The sequence below is a fragment of the Cryptomeria japonica genome, chromosome 6 (assembly GCF_030272615.1).
Source record: "Cryptomeria japonica chromosome 6, Sugi_1.0, whole genome shotgun sequence".
NCBI classification, from domain to species: Eukaryota; Viridiplantae; Streptophyta; class Pinopsida; order Cupressales; family Cupressaceae; genus Cryptomeria; species Cryptomeria japonica.
The window spans coordinates 132,815,156-132,835,089 of record NC_081410.1 but is presented as its reverse complement, the minus strand read 5'-3'; the positions used below and the strand labels follow the sequence as shown (position 1 = coordinate 132,835,089).

Sequence of the window (19,934 nt, the reverse complement as noted above, 5' to 3'; positions counted from 1 at the left end):
AGCTGGAAAAAATGGAGGAAAGAATCCTCAACCCAACATTTCACTTCAACACTTTGCCAAAATTCGCCAATAAGGGGGAAAAATCACCTTTCATGGAGACACCATGCAGATTTAATAATAAAATAATGTTGGAGACTCCTCTCATATACTTGTTTTTACCTTTCACTTTCACCACACAAGCAATGTGGGATAAAACATTTGCATATATACTTGCTTGGTAAAAACTATCTTGCTTCTAGAAGGTTCAAAATATTAAATGATTATTGCAAGTTATTTAGTTTTTTACTTTTAAAATTTTCAATAATCGTTAATCATTATTTAAAAGCAATTAAAAATGGGGCTCATTAATTAAAAATTGCAATTTAAATCCAAATTAAGCCTCCAGAGGAAAATCGACTTGGGTTGGGATTGAAAAATCCCTTTAAAAATCATTGAAGTGTCAAAATTTACCCCATAAGGGAAAATTTACTCCTTGAGATATGTTCCCAATATGGTCAAGGGATATTGTGACCTCTACTCATAATTTTACGGATGCTACAATATCCCCAGTATTAAATAAAAATGGCCACATTCCCAATAAATGTCACAATAAAAAGTAAACATGCAAGGGGGTGTTCCCCCAATCCGTGAGATGTCTAGGGTATAGATAACACCACAAGGACACATCCCTGTACATCATTGCTTGGAAGTCACTTGAATGATTTTCCTACAACCTCCTAAAATAAAGGGTTAATATATGTCAGGTACTTTTTTCCACTCATGGGAAGCTCCGAAGGCCATCAAATATAAAACAATTTTTGAGTATATAATTTGTTTGATTCAAATGAAACAAATAGGATAAGAGAGAATGACAATAAAATAACCAAAACTAAATAACAGAAAGCAGTTTACCAATGTCACGCACCAAACGGAGGTTCTTCACTTGACCATATTTGCTCATCTCCTGCAAAGTAAACAATAGATCTATATATGGGCCATAAGTCAAGAATGTATTCTTTTTGTGTCATTTAATAAATCTGAATATAATACCTCCCTCAAAGACTCTTCTGTTGTGGTATGAGAGAGGCAACCCACAAATACGGTACAATATGGATCACCAATAACCTTGGGATCACCAATTGGATCATCTGAAATGTGAAAAGTTAAAACATAGCAAAGCTTAGCAGAACACATTAATTCTTCATAGGAGACAAATGCCATAAAAACAACCTTAAAATAGCATATCTACTAATAAAAGAAACTCAGATAGAAGAATTGAAAAAATTACTAACAGAGCCCAGCTGTAGCACAAAGGACTGCACGATATACGCCATTATCATGAGGAGTAATATCGGTTCCATCAATACTGCCTGCTTGAATGGGGTGATATGAATCTGCATAGAATACTGCATTTATATTTGCAACTGAGCTCATTTTTCCTGAATACGACTCTGTACGATCAAAACACGAACAATGCCAATAAAACCTTTAGAACCGTAGGAAGGGAAAACAGCTGAAGTGACGAGAAAATATTAGTCAATTCCTTTCAATGGCTATATAATATAGAAAACCAAAAAAACAATTTCATAGCAGATGGCCAATTAGAGATAAACAATGCAGCAATACCTTGGATAAAGCTTGATGAGTCCCATCCAAAATTCTGTATTCGTTGTATACTATGATATTTTTGAAGGCAGGAATACAATTATCATTGCTTTTACACCAACCCAACAAGATTACTAGTTAAAAAATTTAAAATATATGTGCAAATTTTATTAGCTGTAATGCCATTTTAGTTCATTTCACTCATAGTTTCACTTGACATTAAGTAGAATAATTTTCTTTTGTGATAAATAATTGTGAAGGAAGAACAGAAATTTTGCTTTCTCAATATAACCAACCAAGCTTCATTAGGATGTAATCTAGACATGACCAATTCCTGAAATTTTGTCATGCCCTGCTATAGAGAGCACAACCCTTATCAAATCATACACATATTAATATAAAAAAACTGGGTAAGGGAATTGATAAAGGGCCGACACAGATTTTAAAAGAATACAATTACTAGCAAAGGGCAAACCAAGATAAATAATCACCAGCGCTTAGTTAACAAACAGTCTTATGTGAAGAGTTGCATCCCTTGTGAATTGAAGGGTTGTGACTCCTACACCTTGAAGATATAAGAGTAAGGACAAATCGATTGGAGAAGGATCCACAAAATGGAAATTGGAATAATCAAGATGGAATGGTGTGTCCCCTTTCTGGCTAAGTTAGGGAAGCTGGGACAATTACTTCAACTTCCTTTTCTACTATATCAATTGGATACAATTCAAGCAAGTAATGGAAGATAAACCAATATCAACTGCAATTTCTGATGTAATCAATAGAGATATATGCAAATAATATCAATATATACAATTGTTACGTTTGATATGCTGTTATGAGATATAAATGTGGAAGATGTCTCTATCACTTGTGGGGATATTATGCAATACCTGATGTACAATAAGAATATGCAATCTATATTTATTGCTTTCAGCAATGATGCAATATCTGATTTGTCAATATTTATATGCAACTTGTAGATATAACCGCTAGAAGCGATACGTGTTGTCTCTGATTATCGGTTTGCTATTTGCATTCAGGAATGGACGCTATTTCTGATATGTGATCTTTAATTTATGCAATCCCTTAGATGTCGTTTCTGATCTGTGCTATTTATGCTTATACCAGAAATGCCTTTAGGCAACTCGCTCTAAGCAGAGCAGATCCGATGAGGATAAATAAACAAGATAAGATGTATATCATGCTTTTTGAATGATCAGCTTGAGTGAATATATATATATATATATATATATATATATATATATCCTCATAAAGAGTGATGAGTTACATCCCAAGAGATGCATCTTGTGCATGGCCTCCTCTCAATCGCATCACTTCAAGACTATTATCATTATCGATTAGTCTCCTCCTTACTAATTGCTACCATTAGTCTTCCAACTCGTGCCTCTTCATAGAACCATTCTAATCGCTGCCCATAATATTGATCACCTTTGTTGTTACTAATCAGTGATTAGTCAGATCAATATGCTTGACAAATCATTGCCGATGACTAAATACCTGATTAAGGATTCTTATCAGTTTTCTATCATCTTCTGTAATGTCTTAGTCTTAATTAATATGAACCGATGCTATGTTTTGTTTGGCTAACAGATCATATAATCAGATTTTCCTCTTATGGTAACATTGATACGATTCTTCCTTGGCCAGCGATATGAATTTCTTGGCAATATATATTACTCTTAGGAAGCATCGATAATAATCGGTGGATGAGTATGATGATTGTTTGACCATGTTACTTGCTATCTTTTGTTTATCAGTCTCCTTCATTTTAATTGTCTTAATGAATATTTTATTTATTTATTTATATTATTATATTATTTTTTGTTATATTTTAATTTTATTATTATTTATTGTCCAATCTTAGTTCGGGAATGGGACATCACAAATGGGAATAAGAACAGATCGGCAATCCAGATCATTAATAAGGATCAATCAAGAGGATTGTCCATTGTGTCAACAACATCTGAAATATAACCAGCAATATATATGATGGCAAATCCATCAAGAAATATAGGATTAGTAATTATTTACCTAACTCCCATCAGCAATCATGTTTGGAATCATAGTGAAATGTTTGATAGGAAGATGCAGCACTACCGGTCTTTCCTCATCAAGTACCCAAACCCCAAGATGGATTGACCAGAGGTCCTGCCATACTTGGGGCCAAGGGGCAGAATGACTTGGAGGCTCAATACGTGCCCTTGGGCTTGTTTGAGGGGGACAGTCTCTAAGCATCCTATCAAGTTTTTCAATGGGATTCCTAATATGGTTGACTATGGGAATAAGTTATGAAAAAAGTATGAATGATTTCTGGATACTTTGATTTTAATAGAGATTACTTGTATATGATCAAAGATTATTGATATTAATGCTTTCATGTTAATTGATACTGTTTATAAGACCTAAATTAGGATTTTCTCTAAAATGGCATTACATTTATGTAAATTTATCATTGAATTCTATTTGTTGATAAATTGTATTTGTTGGAATTGTTATTTTTTGGCAAAAATCAGGTATATCCCAAAAGGGGACATTCCAATTGGTATCAGAGCATTGATCCTGTCAGCCTGCAGGGTAAAGATAAAACAATGTATGCATAATAGACAAAGAGATTTGAAGGTCTAAGGAGGGAACTATTAACTCAGCCCAAAAATGATAGTTCAGTGCTTATATGTAGATGACAGTGACCAAGCAACAATGGCAATGTATGAGGGAGCTTAATTACCCACGGGTTAATATAGGCCAGCAAATGATAGTATTATGTTTTAAAGTGACAAAATGAAAACCAAGAGACCCAAAAGAATCATGGCATGGCAGTAATGTTCACTGATGAAGAGGGCAGTGATTTCCAGGTCTAATAAGGAGTATATGAAATAATGTAAAGAGGATAAAATGTTGTTCACAAACCTATTAGGACAGTTGCAATGAGTATGTAGGCAAGTATAGGATGTGATCCCTTATGAGTAACTATGTATAGATGAATAACACCACAAATGACAGTGGCAAGACACTAGTAAAAGCAATATAGGAGGTTGTTGAACATGACTGTACTAAACATCTACTACAGTAGCAAGTACCATGAAAGGTAGTATTGTGACATTTTCACACATCGCCCCATTGCAAATGGGGACCCTCACTTTTTTTCTTTTTAGGGTAGTCATTTTATTAATTGTCTTGGTCTTTAACCATTTAGTGAGAGGAGGTTAGTCTAGTCGGTTAAGATATGATGAGTTAGGGTTGAAGTTACAAAGGATATCAAAAATGCAAGATTGTTGTCAAAGATGTCAATATTGTCAATGTTGCCAAGTTGCAAGGAAAAATGTTAAGTTGCTAGGGTTGAATTTTTTTAAGTGTTGAGAGTCATCCCTAAAGGGATAGCAGCATTGTTTCACCAAGGCAAGCATTATGCACCCAATGTCACTAGATCCTAAATGCATACAATCCGAAGTGATTAGGCTTTTGAGGATATTCACATGTCTAGATATGATCAAACAATCCAAGAAACATGAGGACAGAGAAAAGAACGAAATAGACTAAGAGGATCATGTTGACACCTTGTGCAAAGCACAGGTGTGGTTTGCTCTCAAGCTAATTGGTTCGAATTGCATGCATTTAGGATCTAGTGATAAGTTCGGGGCTATTTTTGGGCAGTCGAGTGTCTAGACTCTAAAGAACCTCACCCAGCACGGAACCTCCTATTGAGGTTGATGTTTGGTCCGAAGGGACCCAGGAAGCAAGCCGATCTCCCCCCACCCCTCTCGACAACCCGAAATACAAACCACTCTAAAAATAGAATTGTTGCCCCTTTTTTTCTTAGTTTGAGGGCTCGGGTTCTTCAAGGTCATCAATTAGTAGGAGATGGAATCATCTGAGGTGGCTATAGCACCGAGCACAGGGTCGAATAGCCTCTTCAAGTGGGAGAGGGTATTACGTGGAATGATATGGGCCCTTACCACTAAGTAAAGTCTAGGTGGTAAGATCAATCATGAGCAATTGCCACTTGGCCGTCAAAAGTTCGGCCATGCTTGGCAACTTCCACTTACCCCCAAAATCCATGCCCATCCTTAGTTACTTCCAGTTGCCCTCCAAAACCCCAGCCATGACTGATTTTTCCCTTAATTTGGTAACGAAAGTACATCAACATGAATATTTGATAAGGCAGATGTTTAAGATTGATGAGGGCGATGAAGGTGATTAAGGCAATCACAATTTGGAGAAGTTATGAAGAATTTCCACTTGTTGACCAAAAGCCCGGCCATCCTTCCACTTGGCGCTCAAATCCCCAGCCATGATGAATCTACTCCTTCACTGGATAGGATCTACAACTTGAGGAAGCTCAAAGATTGAAAAACTTAAAAGCAATGATGAATGAATGTGATGCTAACCTAATCTCTTGGTGATAAAGATGCTTTGAAGTAAGTTGAGTGAGAAGACCTTGGTGCTAACCGAGAGTAACAACAAAGAAATTCATGACTCGAAACCTCTCTTCATCTTCAACATTTCCACTTCCCGTCAAAAACCTCGGCGATCTTGGAGGACTTCAAGTTGCCCCCCAAAAGTCCGGCCTATCTTGAGCAACTTCCACTTCCCATCAAAAACCCCGGTCATCTTGGATAACTTCCGGTTGCCCTCCAAAAGCATGACCTACCTAGAACACTTCCAGTTACCATCAAAAAGTCCAGCCTGCCTCAATTTCCATTTGCTAGTTAAAAGTCTAGCCATCTACCTTGCATAACTTCTGGTTACCCTGAAATCCCCAGCCATCCTTGGAGTCTTCCACTTCATGGTCAAAAGCACAGCCTTCCTATCAGCATTTCCAGTTGTCTCTCAAAAGCTCAGCCATCTTAACATTATTCCCTACAGCAGATTTGTCTAGCACTTGGTGAAAGCATCAATCAGACCTCTAAGAGCTGAAGTCTTAGACTGAAAGCATGAGCAATCAGACTTCAAAATATCAACAGATGAGACCTTTAGGCATTACAAAATCAGGCATAAGATCAGAAATCAGAACATCATTTCATGCCATGAGGAAGGCATATGAGATTAGAAAGCTTGAAAATTATATGAAAGCTGTTTATATCATGTGTGTTAAATGCTATCTTGTTTGTTGTTGCAGGTGATCAAGAGAAGGAGCTGGCTCCAAGCAGCATCAAGGTCTGATGCATGAAGCAAGCATGTGGAATACAGGAGAGACAACTTCAGCATTGTAGAGATCAACACAAGGGGTTCAAAGGAGAAGATTTCACAAGATTACACAAGAAAGTGGATAGAAGATTCATCAACAACATGCAAGGAAGGACTAGACAACTTCAACATGGCCATTGCAACATGAACAATCCTGGCAATAAGAGGAATTCCAAGGATGAAAGATACTACAACCATGCAAGAGAGAGACATCAAGACATCAAGCAATGCAAGTGCAGCAATCAACATACTTAAGGTGATGATGAAGATAGTGCAAATGAAAGCTATCCCTATATCAATACAAGGATCAAGGTTGAGAGATTTTGTTCAACAATATACACTTGTGATGATCCACAAGATGAGCAAGCTGAGGTGGTGCCTAGTCATCTTCAACCCAATCACATCATTCCAAGTCAGGCATCCAGATTTAATGCATTTGACTTATCCAACGAGGAGGATAACTACCACATGTGGAGACACAAAGTTCGATGTACCTAACTGAAAACCAATTCAGAAATACTGAGAGGGGGGGTGAATCAGTATTTCATAAATATTTACAAATAAAACCACACGAAGTTAGCAGATTGAACATTCATAGAGCAGACACAGATTTTATCTCGTGAAAAAACCCTCTCAGGTAAAAAACCACGGCACACAATAGCTATCATTATCAAAAAATGGGCTCCAACCAATGGACACCAACCCGGAATACAGAAGTGGGCACCAACCCAGTGAGAGCTCCAACTCTCCTCAAAGCACCTACTTACAACTTCTGAGGCTCCTACCTCAACTAGAATATTAACTCAGAAATTTGTCAAAACCATAATACATCATAAAATCTGGAACATTTAGATCATCTGCTTCAAGGGTCAGCAACAGAAATTAGAATGTTTTTTAGCATGTGCAGACTCAAACACCCTCCTCCAAACTGTTATCTTTTTCTAGAAACAAGCCATTTTCATCTCACTTCCAGCAGACTGTTCATTGCTAAAATCATACTCCAGTAAGAACACACAACAACAAATAGTGACCACTTCCCATCAAAGGCATAACTCTCGCATGCTCAATCATGTTTAGACACCTTCAAATTCATTGCCATTTCATGTTGAAACATACCCAGCTGTCTAGATGAATCAACCAACTGTAATAATAAAATCAGACATTCTTAAACACACGTAAATGTTAAAGAACACAGCACATAAGGCTGTTTTTTTTTTATTCACATGAAGCAACAGCATTAAGAAGAATACCAACCAAACCTCTCCAAAAAATGATCAATCACAAATCAAAGAAGATTTTGAAGAGAGTAAGACACTCAGAAAGAAAGTAACTTGGTAACAACAGTTACCCACTGCTTCTGCAGAAACTGAAATGTCAGTTACATCCTAGCTCGAACAACCACCAAATCAGTGCTGTCAGAAAGCAATGCCAAATCTGGACACATCAGAGACTTCTGATGAATGAAATGGTTTTGTAAGAAATACAAGCACAGAAAGAAAAAAAGGGTCCACTTTCATATCTGATTTTAAACAGTCCTTTATCAGACTATACACACACTGCTTTCACGCACAGCCATCTCTCTTTAGTGTCCAAAAACACCAAAACACATGTCAAATCAAATGCATATACCTCTATTTTAATCAATTATCCAAGACTGAATTAAAGTTAGTTGTTCCAAACAAAGCCAAAGTAACTCCCAGCAAACTGCGAAATCAGAACTGATAATCTGAACAAAAACAACAGCTGTCATCTCAATCATAGAAGAAAGACAAACCAAGAATCGTTCCTGCAAAAGACAAAATTATGACCAAACAAAATCTACAAACAAGCTCAGAAGTAAAACATTACTGAACACACGCCACCAATGTTGACACTTCAGACTACAGATGGCACAAACTGGCAACAGGATGACATGGCATCCAAGCATGCACAAGACATCCAATCCGTACAACTTAAAACAACATCAATGACATAATATCAACACTAACCTCATCATTCATCAGTCAAACATTCAAGGATGAAAATGTGTCCTATTCAATGTAATTTTATCATTGGTCAAGCATTAAATGCTATGTAATGGGTGTAACAAACCCTAATTAGGGTTTCTATCTTTCAATCTTGGCCATTGATGTGGATTTGATCCAGGCCATGCAATTATATTGAGAGCACTATATAAGGCTTGCTCTCCTCATTTGTAAAGGTTAATAGCTAGTTAATAGACAAGAACAAGCAGATAGCTAGAGTATAATAGAAAAAAAGGAGATTGTTGTCAAGACTTGTTGCAAGAAGCATACTATTTTTATTGAAGATGTGGTGAATTTCATGTGTTGATATTCAACATTCACATGGTCTCTACTTCTCATTTATTTTCACATAAAATAGATGGATGGAAGTTATTGTGGATTAATGCTGAAATTCGCAAGTTCATACTACTTGTATTTTGTTGATTGCCAAATACTTTGCATGATCAATGAACTCTTTATCTTAACTTTGATTGCTACTCACCCATTGATATGCATCACATTGATGGTGTCTATGTTGTTGGTGGTGATTTGAACATCATAAGATTACCTTAGAAGATCGCACTAGCTTTGTGGAGTTGTTCTTTGCATGGCAAAGAAAAGTCTAGTAGAGGTATAATAAATCATTCATAGTCTCTTACATTCTAAGGATTAGATTAGCCTTCTTAACCCTCAATCCCTTTGTCCTTTTTTAAGTCAAGTAAATTTCCACTTTGCAGCCGCATTCAAGCAAGAGTTCATGTAAAATGTAAGTCCCCTTTGTGTACCCAACAAAATCACATCAACCATTGAGCTTATCCACACGTAAAGACCTGACATTTGGAACCTTGGAGTCACCTCAAGTGATCACTTAGTTCAGCATTTGAGAGGATTTTGTTCAAGACAGGATAAGATACCTTGGTATTTTATTTTGTGCATGAAGTGCATAAAAACACATCAAGAAGTAGTAAATAAGAAGTGTTTCTATACACTCACAGTCAAAAATTAAGTACTTGATGATTGTGACAATCCTTTACATCGAGAGCTCTTCACCCAATTGACTTGGAATTTTTTGCCTTAGTGCTAACATTTTTATGTGTGCCTTTCTCATGTATGCTTTGTGTCTTATGTGTATGCTTTGTATCTTACATGTATTTATGTGTTTGCTTCGTGCCTAATGTGTTTTCAGCATGTTTACTCCATGTGTGTTTTACGATTATTTTATACTTAACAGTTATGCTAATGCCACTTCCCAGTAGTTTTTCCATTTCTTCAAAAAGCCATAATCTTGCATCCAAACTAAAAATGAGGTGCATGTTTTAGACCATATAGGCCTTCAGCAATATGCAAAAGTCCCCTGGCTTATTTTCCTCAACCCAGTAAAAAATGCTTCTTCACATCTGTTTGACATAAATACCAATAAAAGATTGTTGCTAAAGATATAATAATGGTGTAGTTCGCGACTGGTCTCCTTTTTCAATCATAATTAGATATTCAAGGATTATGTTTCTTTCAAGAACTTGGAGCCTTATCTGTTTGAAGTTTTGAGCTACATATCAAGGTTGTAGAATATGCAATGCCTACTAGTTGTTTCAACCTCTTGCGATCTCATCTGCAACAGTTCTCTTTCCATCAGTTGAGTTGACCTCTAGATCATTTCAACTTCTCAAAATCAAGCCTTCAACTTTTCCAGTAAACAACATAAACACAATCCCATGTAAATGTAGACTTCATTTTGATTAGGCTTCTAGACACAATTAAATAATAACGTTAAATTAGGGTCTGACATCATATTTGCCTGCACCATTACCTTTAGTGATGAAAGCATAGGCATCCCTTATTTTTGTCCGTGATGTCACCTTTACAAATTAAGACTTCCATAAGGTTAGCCATTAAATCAGTTTCCTCAAATACATTCACAAGTTTGTATTCAGTACAAAAGCTAACATTAAAAGTGCATCCTCAAATAGATACCCTCTCATATCAGGAACAAATATCCAATGACAGCTGCCATATCTACACATACGTTGTAAGGATTTCTTTTAACCAGATTTCACAACAATAATCATTAGGAGAAATATGGTGTAATGGAAAACCAGTCCCAAATCACTTAGATCGTGTGAAATCCATAGGGCACTTGTAAGCCAAATAGAACAAAATAGTCAAATCGATCTCTAAGCTGATAATGTAGGATATGCCCGGACATATCTTTGGAATGTCACCAAAATTTATATCCAATATGAAATATCTTAATTACAAGCTGACATGTCCAAGTTAAAATACTGATGCAGAACTCCATGATATAAAACTCAATGTTATAAGCGACAAATCATACCCACCAACTAATTAGGTTGACTTATATCCTAATAAAATCAATTCCTCAAAATATTGAGAAAGCGCATTTTAGCTCAGTAAGAGAATGCATGTATCCTACCCACTGCCCACAAAGTTACAAACAACTCACTCCAAAAATTGCTAGGGATTCTCCATGGTCGGTGGCCACACAAAAAATTGCCATGCAAAAATGTAGACAAAACAATATAAACCCATCTTAATTGCTAATTGACTAGTTATGGTTAGGTTCCAATTAATATTTCCTTGATGCCTCCTTATGTCTCTTGCAGGGATCCTCTCAATTTATTGATGATTGCAGGATAGTGAATCTAAAACAGATTGTGTTTGGGTTTGGGGTGAATCAGAACGAAGTCCTACCAGCAAATGTTATATTTATAGACATTAGAACTTAGAAACATTCACTTCCAATAATGCAACATAAATTCCTCAGTCATGGTCTCGAAAACATGAAAGGATCCCAACATCACTCAAACAAGGACTGCTACTTTGACAACCCAAGAACAACCCTTTTTTCATATAATTATCCTCTACTCATAAGACTACATACTCCACCAAATCTCTTTCAAAATATTTTAACCAACAGACCAACCTATAGCTTGTATCAAATGTAGGATTTGTTAGAGTGAACTTGATAAATGATCAGAATTATTTAAACAACATGATCAAGAAAACCTTTCTCCTTCCTTTTCAAGGCCAAAATACCATACGTTTGAAAGAGAAACATTTTGGAAACAATTTGATTGGTCTAGTTACAGAATGTGAGAATAACTAAGAGGGACCGAATGATATAAATTCATTTGAGAAAAGAACATTGCATTTAAGACCATAGATGTGTGTAATGCTTCAAATCCCATAGAAACGAGACTCGGAATCAATGCAAACTCGGCAAGGGTGACTCGACTCAAGACTCGAGACTCAGCGAAGAATCGACAGGACTTGGCAAAGTGAAAAATCCAAAAAATTTAAAGATTTTTAAGGATTTAAAACTTGTTTCATGCACCCTTTATTTGATAAACCTTAAAGGCACAATAACATCATCAAATAGAAGCTAATTTGATCACATACACAAGTATACATCGATCACATAAGTATAATGCAAATTGCAGCTGAAGGAAATAGCAAACTTAGATATATAAATATTGTCAAATGTATACAAAACTCATGGAATATAAAATCCATGGCATCAAATGTTCTACACAAATATCAAAACAATAACTACAAGTCTATGGCTTAAATGAGCCTACATCCCTCCTACGAAGGCGTCTAAGGTAGGTCCTGGACGATTGAGCAGCCATAGTCTTTGACTCTTTGTCCATGACTCCTTGCCGCCCTCACCAACATTAGTTGTGCCTGTGTCTACTTGTGCTCTAACCTCCTCTGCCATGGCTACAACAACCTCTCTATTTGCTTGGTCAACCCAATCAAGGTCCTTGTCACTAAAGATAGGATCCATAGCCTCAATGATACACACAAGGTGTAAGATGTGAGAAAAACCCAACAAGAAAAGAGTGGGGGTTTGGGGGCTATGCCCACCAAAAAAAAAATTAGGACAAAACATCAAAAAATTTACTTTTTTGTCATTTTTTGAGACTAAAAAAAAAAAAAAAAAAAGAGTCTGGCCGAGTCCAAGCATAAGGACTCACCGAGTCCGAGCCCAATCCTAGACTCGCCCAGGACTCAAACGAGTCCAAGTCCAGGCCCCTGGGACTCGCCCAAGGTCACTCGACTCGAGACTCACTGAGTCCTAGCGAGTCCAAGAACTCTATCAAATCCTCATCTTAATATGTGGAAAGCTCACCCTTTTGCTTTGATATCAACCTTATGACATTAAAGAGTATATTGGTCATTTGGCAAGTACTTTAACAACTCTTCAAGGACATCATGGTAGTTCAAAGTTGGACATATCCAAGATAATGAAAGAAACATCACTTGGTGTAGAATCTTTGATTCCTAAATTATATCAAAGCTAGGCGACAAAAGATAACTACATCACAAAGACAATTACAAACTTGCAAAGGTTGATTTGGGATCCCCATATTGGCAAAGGATTCAATTAACAAGTTTAAAACTGATATTGCTCAAGGACAAGCAATCTTGAGAAGGGTGGACTATCATGCCCCACCATAGAGAGCACAACCCTTATCAAATCATACACATTAATATTAAAAAATGGGCAAGGGAATTGATAAAGAACCAACCAAAATTTTAGAAGAATGCAATTACTAGCAAAGGGTCGACTGAAGTGGGGCGACCAAGGTAAATAATCACCAGTGCTTAGTTAACAAACAGCCATATGTGAAGAGTTGCATCCCTTGCGAATTGAAGGGTTGTGACTCCTACACCTTGAAGATATAAGAGGAAGGACAAATTGATTGGAGAAGGATTCATGAAATGGAAATTGGAATAATCAAGATGGAATGGGAATAAGAACAGATTAACAATCCAGATCATTAATAAGGATCAATCAAGAGGATTGTCCCTTGAATCAGCAACATCTGAAATATAACCAGCAATATATATCTATTTACTAGCAAGTTGCACAAAATCATTAAATAAGATTATTCACGGGATTGACAGCAAATCCATCAAGAAATACAGGAATAATAAGTATTTACCTAACTTCCATCAGCAATCATGTTTGTAATCAATGTGAAATGTTTGATAGGAAGATGCAGCAGTAACGGTCTTTTTCTCATCAAGTACACTTGAGGGGGACAATCTCCTGATATCCTATCAAGCTTTTCCATCGGACTCCTAATATGAGTTGACAATGGGAATAAGTTATGAAAAAGATATGAATGATCTTAGGATACTTTGATTTTAATAGAGATTACTTGTATATGATCATAGATTCTTGAAATTAATGTTTTGATGTTAATTAATATTATTTATAAGACCTAAATTAGGATTTTATCTAAAATGGCATTGCATTTATGTAATTTTATCATAGAATTCTGTTTGTAAATAAATTGCATTTGTTGGAATTGTTTTTTTTTTTGGCAAAAATCAGGTATATATCCCAAAAGGGGACATTACAAATTTCCTGGCCTATTCTTCTAATGCACAGACTTGGCATAATGTCAGTTGCCATTTAATTTGTATCTTTTCTTATTCCTGCTACCTCAACCGTCCACCATGGTCCCCAGATTACAGAATTTACAATCCCAAGAAAATTGCTTTAGTGTTTCAAGTTTCAACTACTCTTGTTCCAGATTTCTAGTTTGTAGGGACATTCTACAGCTTCTAACCTTATTCTTGTGACCCATAACTACATTTATACAAATATATCTGCTCAAATCCAGCTAAAATTGTATTTGCCTTATTATTTTACTATGCTCCAGGGAAACGCGCCCCTTGGCTTGGTACCCCCGTCCACGTACCAGAAATGTTTTGGGGACACGAACACAGCCAGGAAACATCCCCTCCCCGTCCCCCTTTTGGGCAGAAAATCGGAAACATCCTGGGGACGGCCTACAAACAAACAGGGGATGTAAGGGACGACCACGTAGTGAGAGTGATGATGTTGAAGATCAAAAGCAAGAAAGAAGTAGATCTTGAAGTATGAAAGTCATTGGGGGGTCTCCAGGGAGTTGGTGTAGCAAGTCCAGCGAGTTGAAACCCATGTGAATGTCCTTCCCAACTCCTCAAAACCTATGCAAAAGGCCCATTCAACCCAAAACAACCTCTATTACAATTTGCTTCAAGAGTTGATAAAGATAAGGAAAAAAAATTCAAGGGGTAGTAGAGTATGGGAGTGTAATTTGTGCCACAAACAATATAGGGGCAGCTATAAAAGAGTTTATTGCCATCTTTTATGGATAGGTGGTCGAGGGATGAAAGGTTACAAAAATAAAACTCAAGTTGAGAAAATTGAGGCAGCTAGATTGCATATGTAAGGGGAGGCATTAGGTAAAGGGATTCCATTGGGAAGTGTGCAGTCTATTGTGTCAATACCTACACAATCTATGGATGTTGCTTCTCGTGGGGAAGAGAGTTCTACTACTTCTACTAGGGAAAGAAGAGAAGTGCTAATGTTGCTGATTTGTTTAACATACAATCAAAAGATGTGGCTGAACCCTCTATTGCTAAGTTTTTTAATGCTCATGGCATAGCCTTTCATGTCTCACATTCACCATATTTTAAACAAATGTTCAAAGATGTTCAAGCTGCTGGTCTCTCATTTGTTCCACCTGGAAAAGCTAAGCTACACACCACCCTTCTTGATAGAGAGTACTCCAAGGTGAGTGTTTTGATGGAAGATATGAGACAGACATGGATAAGGGATAGATGCTCCATAATCATGTATGGGTGGACAGATATTAAACATCAGCCACTCATCAATATTATTGTCACTAGTTCAGCAGGGTCTTATTGCCTTAGAGCTATAGATTGTATGGGAAAAAGGAAGGATACAGCCTTCCAATTTCAGATTTTGAGAAATGCCATAGAGGAGGTTGGAGCCTCTAATGTTGTCCAGGTAGTGACCAATTCAGCCTATGTGTGTGAGTTAGTTGGGTTAATGGTGGAGAGTGCTTATAAACACATTTTTTGGACCCCATGTTGTGTGCATGCATTGAACAATACCCTGAAGGACATTAGGAAGATAGATTGGGTGAAGGCAATGGTGTCAGAGGCTAGAGATGTGCAAATGTTCATTTGCAACCATCATACTTCACTTGCTTTGTTTAGAGCATTTTCAAGGAAGGAATAACTCAAGCTAGTGAAGACTAGATAAGCCAGCTACTTCATTTTATTAGAGAATATGCTTGAGGTCCAAGAGGCTCTACAATCAGGGGTGGTCAATGCAGAGTGGAGTAGATGGCATGAGGCAAGCACACCGGAGGGAAGAAGTGTGAAACAAAAAATCCTTGATGATAATTGGTGGTCCACAATGAGGCAAGAAAATTGGCATTGTTGATTTTCTTATTTAATATTTAGATTTTAAAATGTTAATTTAATAATTTCATATATGTTTCTAACTTGAGAAACATGTCCATTATTTTTTATGATTTTAATTTTTGTCACTTGTTTGCACTTGCAAATATGTTTGTTCCTTCATTGAGCCTATTGTGCGAGTTATTAGATGTGTTGATACTAACTCTCCTAACCTTGGAGAGATTTATGAGACCTTTGATGGCATGCTTGGTCAAATCAAACAAACAATTCATGGCAGGAACCCTACTTTCGGATTTTATGAGGAGCATCTTAGGCCCATTGTGACGTGAGTCGTGATGATGGAACATTATGAGCACCCCACTTCATATGGCAGCCTATGCTCCCAATCCCAAATGGAATGCATCGAGACTTGGGAGAATGCCTCCATCTAGTGATGAAGAGGTGAAAGATGGCTTCATGAGGGCTCTTGCAAAAATGTATTTTGAAGATAAATTCACTATACTTCACACACAATGGCTTGCACTTACTAGTCTCTCTGGTCCAACCTTCAATAGACCAAAGGCGAGGTATGATAGAGCTACATTAGCTCAAGTCAAACCTATTGAATGGTAGACATGGCATGGTAGGGATGCACCAGAGTTGAGAGTACTTGCAGTCCATCTTCTTTCACAGGTTGCCAATTCCTCTACTGCAAAGAGGAATTGGTCCACATATAGCTTCATCCAATCAGTCAGGAGAAACCACCTTACCTCTAGACAATCGGAGAAGTTGATGTGTAATGTCCCTACTAGTTAGAGATCACTATCCTGCAAAACAGATTGTTAGAATACAACAGATATGTACATATATAACTAATCTACTTTGCAAATTAACTTAAAAATACTTACTTAACATAATCACAATTCTCATCTAATAAAAAGGATATGAATGCCATACGGCGATATGTCCTTAGGCGGTCGTGGGCTCGCCTTCTTGGAACCCATCTTGGTTCCAAGCCCTCCAGGAGATCGAAGATGAATTCAATCCCTGTCTTGGATGTAATTTCTTACATCCACAAGCCATCCAGGAAATCGAAGGTTAATTCGATTCTTGTCTTGGATGTAAGAAAACATCCAAGCCATCCAGGAAATCGAAGGTTAATTCGATTCCTGTCTTGGGTGTAATTTCTTACACCCAAGCCATCCAAGGAAGACCCTATGTCAATTCCTTGCCTTGGGTGATGCATCTCATCATCCAAGTCCTCAGAGGGGACCGACCAGATCCGTCTCTTCTTGGTTGAGCTTAGTCAATCAAGCCATACATATGCATATAGATGTTCAGTATATATACTGCCCTAGGGATTATCATAATCCCTCCCTTAGAGTAAAGGAGTTTCCTCCCTATAGCCTCCAACATGTGATTACATTTATAATACACTTTTTGCATTTTATTACCATTTTCCTATTCCATAATCCACATGTACATATTCTTGATTTAACATGTATTCCCCAACATATATAAAAATGTTCATTAACCAATATTCACATTTATTCCTTAACAAATATTCCTACTATTCATTGATGTATATTTTGAACTATTCATTAATACACATTCATTATCATATAAAAAATCATTCATTGTCATATATATATATATATATATATTCAAAATATCCCTTATATAAGCAGAATCTCTTGATCAACATATATGTATAGATGCAAAAAACATTCATTAAATATGCAGAAATTATTCATTGATTATGTATGTGTGTGAGTCCCACACATGTCCACACACATACATAATCCATAAACGGAAATCCCTTACCTTACGCAGATCCTTGTGGAAGTCCGCAACCTTTCCGTTTCCTGTGCCCCCCTTTCCCTCCTCCCATGCGCTGAGGTCTTCTTAATACCCTATGGAGGGGAAGGGTCGCATCCCTCTACGGGTCCTCCCGTGCGAAGGGATGCAACGATGGTCGCAGTCCAGGCTGCGACTACCGTCGCATCACTTCGTGCAGGGGGGGATGGCAGCCTTAGTGGCCCTTAGTGGCATTAATACATTAATACAATAAAGAAGATAACCTTACGTCAATATTTAGCATTTAATTTTTAATAGCATCTTGATTTATTAATATTTAATAATACTTTTTCCTACATATTAATTGCTTTAATCCTTTAATACTTATTTAGTAATACTTTCTTTTACTATTAACTATATTAGCAATAAATCATTTATATTAGCTTTATTTAATTAATAGCATTTAATGATTTATTTCCTCTAAATATTATTAATCAATTTACATCCGATGATCAATTTACATGATGGCTCTTCATAGTGCTTTGCAACTTTAGGATCACCAGGCTCCTAAGCATCGTCAAACTCCAACCTTACATTGGGATGTCAATCCCGAAGATGTTATGCAAATTGACAAGGAGATGCCTAAGGAATTGGTTGGGATTCCATTGGTTGAGGCAGCCCCTTATACAAATATGACTCAAACTCAAGCTCTGATTTTGATTTAGACTCTTAGACCTACCATCTACTAATTATGAACAGCAATATATTTTCTTAAAATTATGTTTATTGTTTATATTTTGTCATTTCATAGTTGAAACTTGAAGCCTTTGGGCATTCTTGTTATAATTCTTAAAAAATAATATGTATGCACATTGACAATGAAAGCATTTAAATTTTGTAAATTTATTTGTCAATTCTCATGTAAAATCTCAATTCAAGTCTAATGCTATGTATTATGCTTCTACAATGTCTATGATGAATGGTTTATCAATGTTATGATATGCATATTTGAAATCTCTATATTTAAAAAAAAAATCCCTATTTTTAACAATCGTCCCCTAAAAAATGTTAATTTTAGACTTTCAGATTAATATGTTCAGAAAATAGAAATCTATCTAAATTTTAGATTAATGTTGAATGCTGTTAGGATTTCCAGAATTAAGCATAAGTAGAGAAATAAACAAAATGAACTCACAACACACAAGTACCCTAGGAAAACCTCCTAGGAGGAAAAACCCAGCCAGAAAGATCCTCGGATCTGATTATGAATTAAGCAAAATTTTCTGATTACAACTTATCTCTTAGGGCTTTGATGAAGCAGTTCACTTAGCAAATAGATCAGCACACAAGCTGCTTCTTAGGTTGTCCCCAATAGGTCTGTAGTCTGATGTCCAGGTCTGCACTTCAACAATCAGATCTCATCTTTCAATATACACACGTCTGCTACAGTTCTGAGATTACATGCAGGGCCAGCACCTCTACTTGAATAGAAATCGCACTTTCAGCAGCAGAGATGATGATGAAGGAGGAGCTACAAAGTTCGCAGTTGACTGGAGATAATTCGCACCTTTTTAATGTATTTCGCATTAGCTAATAGCAGACTGAATTTCACAAATGATATGTATTTTGCAAGTGACTAATGTTTCACTTTACATCTTTATTTATACCCATATCATTCTTAATTAAGTCGGCCTTTGAATAAGGTAATTTTGGCGCCAAGGGTGTAGCGTGTCCTTTTAGGAGGCTAGGCCTATTTGGGGGTGGCGTGTGAGAAAGGGCCCAGCCCTATTTGATGATGGCGTGTGGGAAAAGGGCCCAACCCTAGAGAGTGGCGTGTGAGGAAAAGGGTCCAGCCCTAAAGGGCGGATTCCAATGTTGCCTTAGGCAATTGGAATCCGCTCTTCTCCCTAATTAAAACCAACACTCCCTCTTAATTAGGGAGAAGAAAATATAATCAAAAAATTGCTATCTTCCATCTTGCACACAAGCAAAGAATGGATTACATAATCAGAACATAGTAGACTTCCATCTTGCACACAAGCAAAGAATGGATTACATAATCAAAACATAGTAGACTTCCATCTTGCACACAAGCATAGAATGGAATTACATAATCAG

General features: G+C 36.8%; 1 protein-coding gene across 4 annotated transcripts in view; it reads right to left on the bottom strand.

Annotated features, from left to right (window-relative positions):
• Window positions 1-19,934, bottom strand: part of LOC131044223 (U11/U12 small nuclear ribonucleoprotein 35 kDa protein) — a 91,032-nt gene that overhangs the window by 48,197 nt on the left and 22,901 nt on the right. For 2 of the 4 annotated variants that reach the window (XR_009105632.2, XM_057977503.2), the window contains exons 2-4: window positions 1,272-1,430; window positions 1,030-1,127; window positions 892-943 (exon numbers count right to left, since the gene is read on the bottom strand). Coding sequence is in view for 3 of the 4 variants with exons in the window: in XM_057977503.2 (XP_057833486.2) it covers window positions 892-943; window positions 1,030-1,127; window positions 1,272-1,413 (292 nt within the window). In the remaining variant the exon portion in view is untranslated. Of the gene's footprint in view, window positions 1-891; window positions 1,128-1,271; window positions 1,431-13,759; window positions 13,899-19,934 lie in introns of those variants that run through there. The other 2 variants (XM_057977504.2, XM_057977507.2) reach the window with 2 other exon arrangements.